The sequence below is a fragment of the Phoxinus phoxinus genome, assembly GCF_949152265.1.
Source record: "Phoxinus phoxinus genome assembly, chromosome: 22".
Lineage (NCBI taxonomy): Eukaryota > Metazoa > Chordata > Actinopteri > Cypriniformes > Leuciscidae > Phoxinus > Phoxinus phoxinus.
This window is the reverse complement of record NC_136897.1, coordinates 28,263,984-28,279,255: the sequence shown is the minus strand read 5'-3', so window position 1 is coordinate 28,279,255 and position 15,272 is coordinate 28,263,984. Positions and strand designations below refer to the sequence as shown.

The 15,272-nt window shown below is 35.7% G+C and overlaps 1 protein-coding gene across 2 annotated transcripts in view; it reads right to left on the bottom strand.

Moving 5' to 3' along the window:
* Nucleotides 1-15,272, bottom strand: part of eml6 (EMAP like 6) — an 82,751-nt gene that overhangs the window by 52,962 nt on the left and 14,517 nt on the right. For both annotated transcript variants that reach the window (XM_079597841.1, XM_079597840.1), the window contains 4 exons: nucleotides 7,759-7,918; nucleotides 3,553-3,651; nucleotides 2,118-2,186; nucleotides 1,184-1,369 (listed from right to left, as the gene is read on the bottom strand). In XM_079597841.1, coding sequence (XP_079453967.1) covers nucleotides 1,184-1,369; nucleotides 2,118-2,186; nucleotides 3,553-3,651; nucleotides 7,759-7,918 — 514 coding nt within the window. The remainder of the gene's footprint in view (nucleotides 1-1,183; nucleotides 1,370-2,117; nucleotides 2,187-3,552; nucleotides 3,652-7,758; nucleotides 7,919-15,272) is intronic.

Sequence of the window (15,272 nt, the reverse complement as noted above, 5' to 3'; positions counted from 1 at the left end):
CACTAATGTTGCTGATTTCACTAATGTTTATGCTGCTGAATTCACTAATGTTGCTGATTTCACTAATGTTTATGCTGCTGATTTCACTAATGTTTATGCTGCTGATTTCACTAATGTTGCTGATTTCACTAATGTTTATGCTGCTGATTTCACTAATGTTGCTGATTTCACTAATGTTTATGCTGCTGATTTCACTAATGTTGCTGATTTCACTAATGTTTATGCTGCTGAATTCACTAATGTTTATGCTGCTGAATTCACTAATGTTTATGCTGCTGAATTCACTAATGTTGCTGATTTCACTAATGTTTATGCTGCTGAATTCACTAATGTTTATGCTGCTGAATTCACTAATGTTTATGCTGCTGAATTCACTAATGTTGCTGATTTCACTAATGTTTATGCTGCTGATTTCACTAATGTTTATGCTGCTGATTTCACTAATGTTGCTGATTTCACTAATGTTTATGCTGCTGATTTCACTAATGTTGCTGATTTCACTAATGTTTATGCTGCTGATTTCACTAATGTTGCTGATTTCACTAATGTTTATGCTGCTGATTTCACTAATGTTGCTGATTTCACTAATGTTTATGCTGCTGATTTCACTAATGTTTATGCTGCTGATTTCACTAATGTTGCTGATTTCACTAATGTTTATGCTGCTGATTTCACTAATGTTGCTGATTTCACTAATGTTTATGCTGCTGATTTCACTAATGTTGCTGATTTCACTAATGTTTATGCTGCTGATTTCACTAATGTTGCTGATTTCACTAATGTTTATGCTGCTGATTTCACTAATGTTGCTGATTTCACTAATGTTTATGCTGCTGAATTCACTAATGTTTATGCTGCTGAATTCACTAATGTTTATGCTGCTGAATTCACTAATGTTTATGCTGCTGAATTCACTAATGTTTATGCTGCTGAATTCACTAATGTTTATGCTGCTGAATTCACTAATGTTTATGCTGCTGAATTCACGAATGTTTATGCTGCTGATTTCACTAATGTTTATGCTGCTGAATTCACGAATGTTTATGCTGCTGAATTCGCTAATGTTGCAGATACAGGATGCAAACGACCATTGCATTGACCATCTAACTACAGTGAACGATCAAATATCTGACGTTTGGTGTGTCTATGGTGGGAGAGATGATGTGTGATGAGCTTCACTCACTCCGTGCGCTGCCTGTATTGTTCGTGTCAGGTTCAGTCCTTTCCACACATAAATGTCTCCGTTAAGAGCTCCTGAATACGTCACTTCATCTTTCGCCGTTGCCAAGCACAGGATAGTTTGCAAGTCCCCCGTCTTTCCAAAAATCCCTCGTTTTGGCGTCAATGCATTGCCACATAATGTCCAAAACTATGAGACAAAAGAGTGAGTAATAATCCTCGGAAAAACAACTCCTGATTTTATTAACCATATCAAGACTTAAACAGCACCTATTATGCTTTTGTTAATCTGTCTTTAGTGTGTCTTTATTGTAGTCTTGAGTTTCTTCTGGGAACAAACACGTCACAATATTCCTCATTTAAATAATTAATACGCAGAATAAAGGGGCGGGGCCTGGTTGAGTTAGTTAGTAGTGTGTTAAACTGGTGGTTATGGTAAGGGGCGGGGTCCAAACACACTCGCAGCGCTCGTGCAATCACAACACACTGCTCCAGCCGACCAATCAGAGCACAGTGTGCTTTTCAGAAGGAGGGGCTTCATAGAGACAGGAAGTAAACAGAGAGTTACTGACAGACTGGGAAGAGAGGAGCCGCAACAATGGAGAATATGAGGAAAATAATCAACATTCAAGCAGGAAAACCTGCTAGTAGAGCCTGAAAATTACATCAAGGGCACAGTACGACCTCTTTAAAATATAGTGCAATACTATATTTGACAGAATTTTTACTTTTGAGAGTACTATTCCTTAAGTTTTTCAGTATGATAATGCTTTTTTTGATGTCTATGAAAAACATTGTATCTGCAGTAAAGACAAAAACAACAAAGGAAATAACGAATAAATTACGGCATCTTTTCCGCTGATGCCTCATTTATTTATTTCCAGGAGCGCAGGAATCATCTTGGGTTGGAATGAACTTGTCTCAGGGGTTTGACTCACTTTAATGTGCTTGACTCCGCAGCTCACCAGCCTGTGCAGCACAAACGGGTCCCAGGAAATATCAAAGATCTGAAAGCGCAGCACAAACAGGTGGAATAACACGTCAACACCTCCACAACATCTAACACCAAACCTGATTACACAGAATTATCATAAATCAATGCACAAACAAACATGTACTCGGTATTGCATGACGTTTTTGAAAGAAATAATTACAGTGATGCTTGCTAATTAGCTAATTATTTAACAATTTACAATAAGAACAATGCATGGAGCCTTTTATTCAACTTTATTTTTCTAATGTCCTTAATTTTAAATGCATTTTTTTTTCAGATAGTCTGATTCCTTCACTATTATACTGATAAAATGTATAGCTTGAATGCATAATACACAAACAATGATGCACTAGGTATTGTATGAAGGTTTTGAAAAAACCCTAACCATAAGTAAGAGCAATAATTATAGTCAAGCTTGTTAATTAGCCAATAATTAACCATTTAATTGAATGATAACAACAATACATGAAGCCTTTTAATCAACATGATTTATCTTCTTTCCTAATATTTTTCAATTATAAACTATGCAATTATATTTTAAATAGTCTGATCAATTATACACATTGAATGCAATGCAAGTTGCTTTAGAAAAAAGCATCCGTCAAATGCAAACATTTAAAATGTAAAGGATTAATGTACAAATGCAATTAGAACAATGCATGCAAACAAACTATAAACTATGCATTTATTTTTCAAACAGTCTGATTTCTTTATTATTGGCATTTATTATCTGCAAATAAATATCCCTTAAAGCATTCCTGTTGCGTAGAGCTTCATGTGTTTGATTCCCAGGGAATGCATGAACTGATATACTGTGTAACTTGAATGCAATGTAAGTGGCTTTGGATAAAAGCATCAGCCAAATGCATAAATGTGAAATGCAAAAGATATAAATTACAAATTGCTTTATATTCCATCGGCAGTTTAGATTTTGGCAGTCGTGCCAGTGCAGTTGTTGAGCTGGAACACACACACACACACACACACAGAGCTGCAGGGTTTTAATGGCACCTTAGGGAGTTTTCTGGTGTCTGTGGATCTTCACTAAGCTTCTCTGTCATCTCAGCTGTGCCTTCAGCCTGTGTGTGTGTGTGTGTGTGTGTGTGTGTGTGTGTTTCAGATTAGGAAACATACTCTATCTGTCAGTTCATGCATTGAAATGCTCCTCTGTATTGTAACATAACACAATAACTTATTCATAACGCTCTTAACAGTTATCCATTCACATCGCTGAGGTGTTGCATCTGTTGCTATGGAAACAGGCCTACCATGTGTGAACCGTATGCGTTTTTTAAACTTTGTGCACTGGATCTTTCTGGCATTATAAAATAAAATGCAGGACTGATGTCGGCACTGAAGATCGGCCCGTTGTGTCTTACCCTATCAGAATGTCCCGTGGCGGTGGCTAAGACACGCCCCTTTTTCCAGTCCCAAACGCACACCGTGTTTTTGGCATCAAGCCCCACCGAAGCTAAACGCTGATTATTCAAATACAAATGACAGGAGAAAATAAGCAGTTACTAAATATGATTAAAAAAAAGAACATGTTTATATTCAACTGGTCAATGATTATGTTAGTCTCATTATACAAAAATATTTCAGAATGTCACAACTGACCAATCAGAATCAAGTATTGCAGAGAGTCATTATAGGGGCTTTCGCACCGGGTAGTTCAAGGATCTGGCCATGATGGTGTTTCTCCGAGAGCTAATGGTTCTCCTAGGAACGTTTTCCTGGTTGCATTCGCACCGCCAGCAGGAACTCTGAAGTGACGTAAGCCGCGCTTGTTGTTGGGACTTTTATTTTGACGGCGCTGAGAACGCCAGAGCAAACAAACAGCGCTCGCATCCTCCATGTTCATACGTTTATGATTTGTCTAACACGTTATTAGATAGAAGTTATACACAGAAAGTAGACAGTAATGAAGAGTTATTAGTGTGGTTGATGTCCAGTGTTGCTGAGCAGAAATACATAATCATAAATAATTAAAGGTTGTGTAGGTAAGAATTGTCTAAAGAACTTTTTTTTTCAAATTGTCTTAAACTGTCTTTATATACCAATACATCATTAAAATGTAAGTACTTTGAAAAAGAGAGTATAAAAATTGAGTGACTCTAGTGTATTTAATCTTCAAAAAACACAGCTCATTACGTAAGACTATAGAAAACATGACAGACGTTAGCATCAGTAAAGTTAGCTTCAGTAAAGTTAGCTTCAGTAAAGTTAGCTTCAGTAAAGTTAGCTTCAGTAAAGTTAGCATCAGTAAAGTTAGCTTCAGTAAAGTTAGCATCAGTAAAGTTAGCTTCAGTAAAGTTAGCTTCAGTAAAGTTAGCTTCAGTAAAGTTAGCCTCAGTAGAGTTAGCATCAGTAAAGTTAGCTTCAGTAAAGTTAGCCTCAGTAAAGTTAGCTTCAGTAAAGTTAGCTTCAGTAGAGTTAGCATCAGTAAAGTTAGCTTCAGTAAAGTTAGCTTCAGTAAAGTTAGCATCAGTTAAAGTTAGCTTCAGTAGAGTTAGCTTCAGTAAAGTTAGCATCAGTAAAGTTAGCCTCAGTAAAGTTAGCTTCAGTAAAGTTAGCTTCAGTAAAGTTAGACTCAGTAAAGTTAGCTTCAGTAAAGTTAGCTTCAGTAAAGTTAGCCTCAGTAAAGTTAGCTTCAGTAAAGTTAGCTTCAGTAAAGTTAGCCTCAGTAGAGTTAGCTTCAGTAAAGTTAGCTTCAGTAAAGTTAGCTTCAGTAAAGTTAGCTTCAGTAAAGTTAGCTTCAGTAAAGTTCGCCTCAGTAAAGTTAGCTTCAGTAAAGTTAGCTTCAGTAAAGGTAGCTTCAGTAAAGTTAGCTTCAGTAAAGTTAGCCTCAGTAAAGTTAGCTTCAGTAAAGTTAGCTTCAGTAAAGTTAGCCTCAGTAAAGTTAGCTTCAGTAAAGTTAGCTTCAGTAAAGTTAGCTTCAGTAAAGTTAGCTTCAGTAAAGTTAGCCTCAGTAAAGTTAGCTTCAGTAAAGTTAGCTTCAGTAAAGTCAGCTTCAGTAGAGTTAGCTTCAGTAAAGTTAGCCTCAGTAAAGTTAGCTTCAGTAAAGTTAGCTTCAGTAAAGTTAGCTTCAGTAAAGTTAGCTTCAGTAAAGTTAGCCTCAGTAGAGTTAGCATCAGTAAAGTTAGCTTCAGTAAAGTTAGCCTCAGTAAAGTTAGCTTCAGTAAAGTTAGCTTCAGTAGAGTTAGCATCAGTAAAGTTAGCTTCAGTAAAGTTAGCTTCAGTAAAGTTAGCATCAGTTAAAGTTAGCTTCAGTAGAGTTAGCTTCAGTAAAGTTAGCATCAGTAAAGTTAGCCTCAGTAAAGTTAGCTTCAGTAAAGTTAGCTTCAGTAAAGTTAGACTCAGTAAAGTTAGCTTCAGTAAAGTTAGCTTCAGTAAAGTTAGCCTCAGTAAAGTTAGCTTCAGTAAAGTTAGCTTCAGTAAAGTTAGCCTCAGTAGAGTTAGCTTCAGTAAAGTTAGCTTCAGTAAAGTTAGCTTCAGTAAAGTTAGCTTCAGTAAAGTTAGCTTCAGTAAAGTTAGCCTCAGTAAAGTTAGCTTCAGTAAAGTTAGCTTCAGTAAAGTTAGCTTCAGTAAAGTTAGCCTCAGTAAAGTTAGCTTCAGTAAAGTTAGCTTCAGTAAAGTTAGCCTCAGTAAAGTTAGCTTCAGTAAAGTTAGCTTCAGTAAAGTTAGCTTCAGTAAAGTTAGCTTCAGTAAAGTTAGCCTCAGTAAAGTTAGCTTCAGTAAAGTTAGCTTCAGTAAAGTCAGCTTCAGTAGAGTTAGCTTCAGTAAAGTTAGCTTCAGTAAAGTTAGCTTCAGTAAAGTTAGCCTCAGTAGAGTTAGCCTCAGTAGAGTTAGCTTCAGTAAAGTTAGCTTCAGTAGAGTTAGCTTCAGTAAAGTTAGCTTCAGTAGAGTTAGCTTCAGTAAAGTTAGCCTCAGTAGAGTTAGCCTCAGTAGAGTTAGCTTCAGTAAAGTTAGCTTCAGTAAAGTTAGCTTCAGTAGAGTTAGCATCAGTAAAGTTAGCTTCAGTAAAGTTAGCTTCAGTAAAGTTAGCATCAGTTAAAGTTAGCTTCAGTAGAGTTAGCTTCAGTAAAGTTAGCATCAGTAAAGTTAGCATCAGTAAAGTTAGCTTCAGTAAAGTTAGCCTCAGTAAAGTTAGCTTCAGTAAAGTTAGCTTCAGTAAAGTTAGCCTCAGTAAAGTTAGCTTCAGTAGAGTTAGCTTCAGTAGAGTTAGCTTCAGTAGAGTTAGCTTCAGTAAAGTTAGCTTCAGTAGAGTTAGCTTCAGTAAAGTTAGCTTCAGTAAAGTTAGCCTCAGTAAAGTTAGCTTCAGTAAAGTTAGCTTCAGTAAAGTTAGCTTCAGTAGAGTTAGCTTCAGTAGAGTTAGCCTCAGTAAAGTTAGCCTTAGTAAAGTTAGCTTCAGTAAAGTTAGCTTCAGTAAAGTTAGCCTCAGTAAAGTTAGCTTCAGTAAAGTTAGCTTCAGTAAAGTTAGCTTCAGTAAAGTTAGCTTCAGTAGAGTTAGCCTCAGTAAAGTTAGCTTCAGTAGAGTTAGCTTCAGTAAAGTTAGCTTCAGTAAAGTTAGCCTCAGTAAAGTTAGCTTCAGTAAAGTTAGCCTCAGTAAAGTTAGCTTCAGTAAAGTTAGCTTCAGTAAAGTTAGCTTCAGTAGAGTTAGCTTCAGTAAAGTTAGCATCAGTAAAGTTAGCATCAGTAAAGTTAGCCTCAGTAAAGTTAGCTTCAGTAAAGTTAGCTTCAGTAAAGTTAGCTTCAGTAGAGTTAGCTTCAGTAAAGTTAGCTTCAGTAAAGTTAGCCTCAGTAAAGTTAGCTTCAGTAAAGTTAGCTTCAGTAAAGTTAGCTTCAGTAGAGTTAGCTTCAGTAGAGTTAGCTTCAGTAGAGTTAGCCTCAGTAAAGTTAGCTTCAGTAGAGTTAGCTTCAGTAAAGTTAGCTTCAGTAAAGTTAGCCTCAGTAAAGTTAGCTTCAGTAAAGTTAGCTTCAGTAAAGTTAGCTTCAGTAGAGTTAGCTTCAGTAGAGTTAGCCTCAGTAAAGTTAGCTTCAGTAAAGTTAGCTTCAGTAAAGTTAGCCTCAGTAAAGTTAGCTTCAGTAAAGTTAGCTTCAGTCATTGAGAGAAAAGGTATGACGTCACATGTGTGCCTTTTGGGTTTGTAGTCTTTGTAATTACGTATTTTCACAGTCTTACACCTCAACAGTTTTACATCAAACTGCGACTTTATTGACTTTAACATGTATATTTTAAATTGACAAACATCATATGTGTAAATCAGGGCACAATTCAAACGAGATCAAAATATTTGTTGTCTCTCGTCATTGACTACCATACAATATTTTTCCGAAATAAGGTCCCATGGTCCACCGGAAGGGGAGGGGCTTAGGCTCTCTATAGCGCTGGCTTAGACCGACTCTGAAGTAGGAGTAAATCAGTTCCTCCAAAAGGAGTTCCTGGAACTAAAATCGTTCCAATATCCTGCGGTGCGAACACGCCGACATCCGGGAACTTCCACCGAGAGTTCTGGGAACTATGAAACGGTTCCTCCGGTGCGAAAGCCTCTTATATGAACGGATTCAGGAGTGTTTTGTCTCACCTGCCCGTCGGCGTCGAAGGCCAGACAAGCCACACCGTGTGTGTGAACGTCTCTCAGGATGGACACCGTCGTCAGTGTGTAAGAGTCCCACACACACATATACGGATCTTTCCCAACCTGACCCGTGGCCACCTGGATCTTATCCGGATGCAGCGCTAGACTGAGAACACAAGAGATACGCTGTGAGTTACACTGAAGAAAGAAAGAAAGAAAGAAAGAAAGAAAGAAAGAAAGAAAGAAAGAAAGAAAGAAAGAAAGAAAGAAAGAAAGAAAGAAAGAAAGAAAGAAAGAAAGAAAGAAAGAAAGAAAGAAAGAAGTACAGAAGTGTTTTGTACTTTGTAGCAAATTAGAAAATGATATACAGTATAAGCAGTAATATATATTCTGCTGATTATTGCTGCTGCTACTGATTATATATATATCAGGGCTGTCAAACGATTAAAATATTTAATCGCGATTAATCGCATTAATGTCATAATTAACTCACGATTAATCGCACATTTTTATCTATTTTAAATGTCTCTTAATTTTAAATTTTTCCATTTTTTCCCCCTAATTTTAATGCTCTTATCAACATGGAAAAGTGGATCGGCTGCTTTGTGCAAATGTTTTTTATTGAAAACAACATATACTGTGTTCAATTCCACACTAACATTCTCACTCGGAGCAAATAATCTCTCACACGATGTAACACTGTCCATCAATAAAAGGGTGAAAGAAACACTGACGAGGTGACGTTACTGATGACGAGTGTGCGTAGAAACGCATCAGCTGTGTGTGTGTGTGTGTGTGCTTGGCCATCAAGTGGTATTTCAGACTGGACGATGATAGCTTAGTTCACAACGACACAACACACAGATCACTTTGGTCTTGTCAATTGAACCATTTGGCAACTTTTTAAAAGTAAACTTTCCATTCAGAATCTTATTGGCCTCCATTTCGGCGTCTCGCGCTCATCATTCATCCACTCAAAACGTAACGTTAAAGCGGGTCGCACACCGGAAGAGAAGCGCAGTGCCTCGTATTTAAAATTCGAACACATTATTCTCTATGAGTGTACACACACCGGCGTTTTTATTGCTGGCCATAAACTGAGAAAGTGCGCGTCCGATGTGCGATACGAGTTGTGCTAGACGCGGCTCGGCGCTGCGCTTCTCGTCCACTCTTTGGCCGGTTCGGTTCGCAAGCCCAAACAAGTGTGTGCGCCTGTTGTTTTGTTTCTGGTCTCGCTAGATCAGCTGTGGTGTTGTAGTTTTAACAACGTTACTAGTTGTTGCACAAGCATGTGAAAAAAACTACAAAGTTTGCTAGGCGTTAATCTCGCGATAAAAAAATTGACGCCGTTAAAATGGGTTTGCGTTAACACCGTTAATACCGCGTTTAACGGACAGCCCTAATATATATATATATATAGTTCAGTCATTAATCTCTAGATAGCACAGGCTGGTCGGTCCTTTACATGCAATCATTACCATTGCATTAAATGTTTGCTGTAGGCTTGTCCCGCAGCGGCAATCATTTTTCCTCTGAACCCCTCCACCTCCCCAGCTCCACCTGTTTTTCACCAAATTATGCAGCAGCAATAATCATCATCAGCAACAGCGTGTCTGAGTTTCTGTTAGCAGCAATAATCGGCGGCATCATCAATAATCATCATCAATAATCATCATCAATAATCTGCATCATCATCAATAATCATCATCAATAATCATTATCAATAATCTGCATCATCATCAATAATCAGCAGCATCATCAATAATCATCATCAATAATCTGCATCATCATCAATAATCATCATCAATAATCATTATCAATAATCTGCATCATCATCAATAATCAGCAGCATCATCAATAATCATCATCAATAATCTGCATCATCATCAATAATCAGCATCAATAATCAGCATCATCATCAATAATCATCATCAATAATCTGCATCATCATCAATAATCAGCAGCATCATCAATAATTATCATCAATAATCGGCATCATCATCAATAATCAGCATCAATAATCATCATCAATCGGCATCATCATCAATAATCAGCATCAATAATCATCATCAATCGGCATCATCATCAATAATTAGCAGCATCATCAATAATCATCATCAATAATCGGCATCATCATCAATAATCAGCATCAATAATCATCATCAATCGGCATCATCATCAATAATCAGCATCAATAATCAGCAGCATCATCAATAATCATCATCAATAATCGGCATCATCATCAATAATCAGCATCAATAATCAGCAGCATCATCAATAATCATCATCAATAATCGGCATCATCATCAATAATCAACCTTAGCAAAATCCTCCATAACCAGCAGCAACATAGCAGATCTAGTCCGCCAATACCAAAAACATTAACATTGCCATATTTAATAACATGCTAAACTATTCAGAGTTGTCATGATCTATATATACATATATATAAAGAACAGCAAATTTAGAAAACTTATTTAATATTTCTATATAATAATTAAAATATTATACAATATTTCTACTTTACAGGTAAAACTGGAAAAATTAGAATATGGTGCAAAAGTTCATTTATTTCAGTAATTCAACTTAAAAGGTGAAACTAATATATTATATAGACTCATTACATGCAAAGTGAGATATTTCAAGCCTTTATTTGTTATAATTTTGATGATTATGGCTTACAGCTTATGAAAACCCCAAATTAAAAATTAGAATATTGTGAAAATGTTTTCATAAGCTGTAAGCCATAATCATCAAAATTATAACAAATAAAGGCTTGAAATATCTCACTTTGCATGTAATGAGTCTATATAATATATTAGTTTCAGCTTTTAAGTTGAATTACTGAAATAAATGAAATAATTTTTCGAGTTTCTGTATCAGTACTTATTATTTATTGACCGAGCAGATCATTTAGGACTTTTTTTTTCTTTTATCTTCTGAGTTATGTGCCACCCACCCAAAAAAAACAACAAAAAAAACAAAACAAAAAACAATAGAAACAACAATAAAAGTGTCAATTCTAATGCCCAAATAAAATGCGTCATAAGTCTGAATATGAGACGTAAAGACGAATGTAAGGAATGAAATGAATCTCAGTTAATCCAGAGCCATACATGAACACAGAAAAGTGTGATTATGTGACTAAATACACAAATGTGTGTGTGTGTGTGTGTGTGTGTGTGTGTGTGTGTGTGTGTGTGTGTGTGTGAGAGAAACATGTGCTTGAGGATCAGCCCTGCACATATGAGACGAGTGCTTCTGTCAACACTGGCTTTCCGTTCACTTCTCCTCCAACAGGAAGACCAGCACAAAAGAGAGAAAGAATTGACTCTCTCCACGGCAACGGCTCTGCCATGGAGACGAAGCTCAGGGACGAAGAGTGGAAGAGAGAGAGGCAGATAAACCCGTCAGAGGAGTGAGATCCCGAGACGAGGACAAATCAGGAGAATTACGAAATAAAGACCACTCATTTTGTTTCTGTGTTGACATATTTCATTTTGAAACAGGAAGTTCAGTCAACAGTAGAAACCTTTAGTATTATAACTTTAGTATTATTTATATGCTATTACAGTATTTATAATTATTTATAATTAGTTTATATATATGTATTTGTAACATTTCTATATATAATTAATTAATAGTTATTATAATAAATTATCACCTTTTCAAATTGTTGTAATTTTTCATTTAATTCAAATGTTACTATTTCTCATTATGGTAATTTTTACTTGTTTAATTTGTTTTTCATCTATATTTTATTTTATTTTTAATAAATTATTATTAATTAATTTTGTATTATTTATATGCTATTGCAGCATTTATTATTATTTTAAATTAGCTTTTATTTGTATAATTTTTTTACAAATATTTTTAACATTTCTATACAGAATTAATTAATTGTCATTATTGTAATTTTAGTTTAATTTTTAAATGCATTGTTTTTATTATCGTAATTTTACATTTTTATTAGTTTTTAATTTATATTTTATTTATTATTATTTATATACTATTAGAGTATTTATTAATATTTTAAATTAACTTATTTTAACTTATTTAAATTTTAGTTTAAGGTTTAGTAGAGTTACGTGCTCTTGTTTTTTTTTAAACATTTCTATATAGCTTTAATTAATTATTAATATATATATATATTTTTTTTTAAATTTTTTATTACGATTACCGAAAAATACTTTTTTATATATAATATTTTTAGTTAACAATACTAATGCTAATATCACTGCTATACTGTGCTATACTTTATTTAAATTTTAGTTTAAGGTTTAGTAGAGTTATGTGCTCTTGTTTTTTTAAAAACATTTCTATATAGCTTTAATTATTAATATATATGTATATTTTTTATTACGATTACCGAAAAATACTTTTTTATATATAATATTTTTAGTTAACAATACTAATGCTAATATCACTGCTATACTGTGCTATACTTTATTTAAATCTTAGTTTAAGGTTTAGTAGAGTTACGTGCTCTTATTTTTTTTAAACATTTCTATATAGCTTTAATTATTAATATATATATATATTTTTTTATATGTTATTACGATTACCGAAAAATACTTTATTTTTATTTTATTATTATATTTTTAGTTAACAATACTAATGCTAATACCACTGCTATACTGTGGTAAAAGGATTGCCATGCATTGCCTCAGTCAGTTTATTGCTTTAATAAATATAATGCATGATAATAGCAGGAAAGTGCAGATTCACAGTGATTTACAGTAAACGAGCGCATGACATTCACTACAGTCCCAGCAGGGGCAGCGGGCAGGAGTTTCCTCTCAATCGCAGATCAAAGGCAGATTAAACAGGGCTAAACTGCCTCAGTGTGTGTGTGTGTGTGTGTGTGTGTGTGTGTGTGTGTGTGTGTGTGTGTGTGTGTGTGTGTGTCAGAGAGTTGCAGAACGATCAAAGTCTCTCCATGTCCACTGGCATGAAACCCAAGCCAGCAGCTGTGATGTGTGCCAATGCGGTTATGTGCTACAGATGTGCTGCCATCAAGCGTGTATGTGTGTGTGTGTGTGTGTGTGTGTGTGTGTGTTACCACATATGTGCAAGTAACAACCCACAGTGAGGAAAACTCACTAATGAGATCGCTTTAATATCTTAATTGCTTCTCCTAGACAGCAATGACATTGAATCACCAAGACTGTTGCTAAAGGGGCCGTACGTAAGACTTCGTTTAGACGAGACGTATTAATGGCTTTTTTATCGCCAATGTGTGAACAGCTTGTACTTAAAAATCGCGATTTTTACGAAAGCCTGTAGACTGATGTTTATGTGAAGGACGAGTCGTTTTTGCCGGGAAAATCAAAAGCATGTGACGTTTACGCCCGAGAGCTTCTCTACCGTTCAGTGACACATGAAGTGAACGAATGCTTATACAATGTTCAGGATAATATTAGAAGAGCCGTTCTGCACTGTAATGTTAATGTGTGTCATGGATCCACTCAAACTATAGTCTCACAGAGTCAGATCTACATAGTCTATAGTCTCACAGCCAGATCTATATAGTCTATAGTCTCACAGCCAGATCTATATAGTCTATAGTCTCACAGCCAGATCTATATAGTCTATAGTCTCACAGCCAGATCTATATATTCTATAGTCTCACAGAGTCAGATCTACATAGTCTATAGTCTCACAGCCAGATCTATATAGTCTATAGTCTCACAGCCAGATCTATATAGTCTATAGTCTCACAGCCAGATCTATATAGTCTATAGTCTCACAGCCAGATCTATATATTCTATAGTCTCACAGAGTCAGATCTACATAGTCTATAGTCTCACAGCCAGATCTATATAGTCTATAGTCTCACAGCCAGATCTATATAGTCTATAGTCTCACAGCCAGATCTATATAGTCTATAGTCTCACAGAGTCAGATCTACATAGTCTATAGTCTCACAGCCAGATCTATATATTCTATAGTCTCACAGAGTCAGATCTACATAGTCTATAGTCTCACAGCCAGATCTATATAGTCTATAGTCTCACAGCCAGATCTATATAGTCTATAGTCTCACAGCCAGATCTATATAGTCTATAGTCTCACAGCCAGATCTATATAGTCTATAGTCTCACAGCCAGATCTACATAGTCTAGTCTCACAGCCAGATCTACATAGTCTATAGTCTCACAGCCAGATCTATATAGTCTATAGTCTCACAGCCAGATCTACATAGTCTATACTCTCACAGCCAGATCTATATAGTCTATAGTCTCACAGCCAGATCTACATAGTCTATAGTCTCACAGCCAGATCTATATAGTCTATAGTCTCACAGCCAGATCTACATAGTCTATAGTCTCACAGCCAGATCTATATAGTCTATAGTCTCACAGCCAGATCTACATAGTCTATACTCTCACAGCCAGATCTATATAGTCTATAGTCTCACAGAGTCAGATCTACATAGTCTATAGTCTCACAGCCAGATCTACATAGTCTAGTCTCACAGCCAGATCTACATAGTCTATAGTCTCACAGCCAGATCTATATAGTCTATAGTCTCACAGCCAGATCTACATAGTCTATACTCTCACAGCCAGATCTATATAGTCTATAGTCTCACAGCCAGATCTACATAGTCCTATACTCTCACAGCCAGATCTATATAGTCTATAGTCTCACAGCCAGATCTATATAGTCTATAGTCTCACAGAGTCAGATCTACATAGTCTATACTCTCACAGCCAGATCTACATAGTCTAGTCTCACAGCCAGATCTACATAGTCTATAGTCTCACAGCCAGATCTATATAGTCTATAGTCTCACAGCCAGATCTACATAGTCTATACTCTCACAGCCAGATCTATATAGTCTATAGTCTCACAGCCAGATCTACATAGTCTATAGTCTCACAGCCAGATCTATATAGTCTATAGTCTCAAATATACTTTATAATCAGACTATCATCATAACAGTGTGATTTTAATGATCTCATCTGTGGACATGATGAATCTCAGATCTGCTGTACACACACACACACACACACACACACACACACACACACACACACACACACACACACACACACACCACTATGATCAGATGCTTTCTCATTTCTGTGTTTATTCTGTTATTGAGAGGAAAGATCAGCACATATTTACATATTCATCTAAACATCTCTCAGCAGTGACGGCGCCGGGATGTTCGTTAACAGTGTACCGCTGAAAAAGTTTTGTTTTTTACTTCTGTGATGAAGAACGAGTGCGAGCACGAGCTGCAGTTTCACTGAACGGCCACCGGTGTCACTATAACACGGGATTCTCAATTCTACAAATAGAGCTTTAAAAGTAAAATTCTACAAATAAGTGAAATTCTACAAATAGAGCTTCTAAAAGTAAAATTCTACAAATACAGCTTTTAAAGGTCAAATTCTACAAATAGAACTTTTAAAAGTAAAATTCTACAAATAAGTAAAATTCTACAAATAGTTTCTAAAAGTCAAATTCTACAAATAGAGCTTCTAAAAGTCAAGTTCTACAAATAGAGC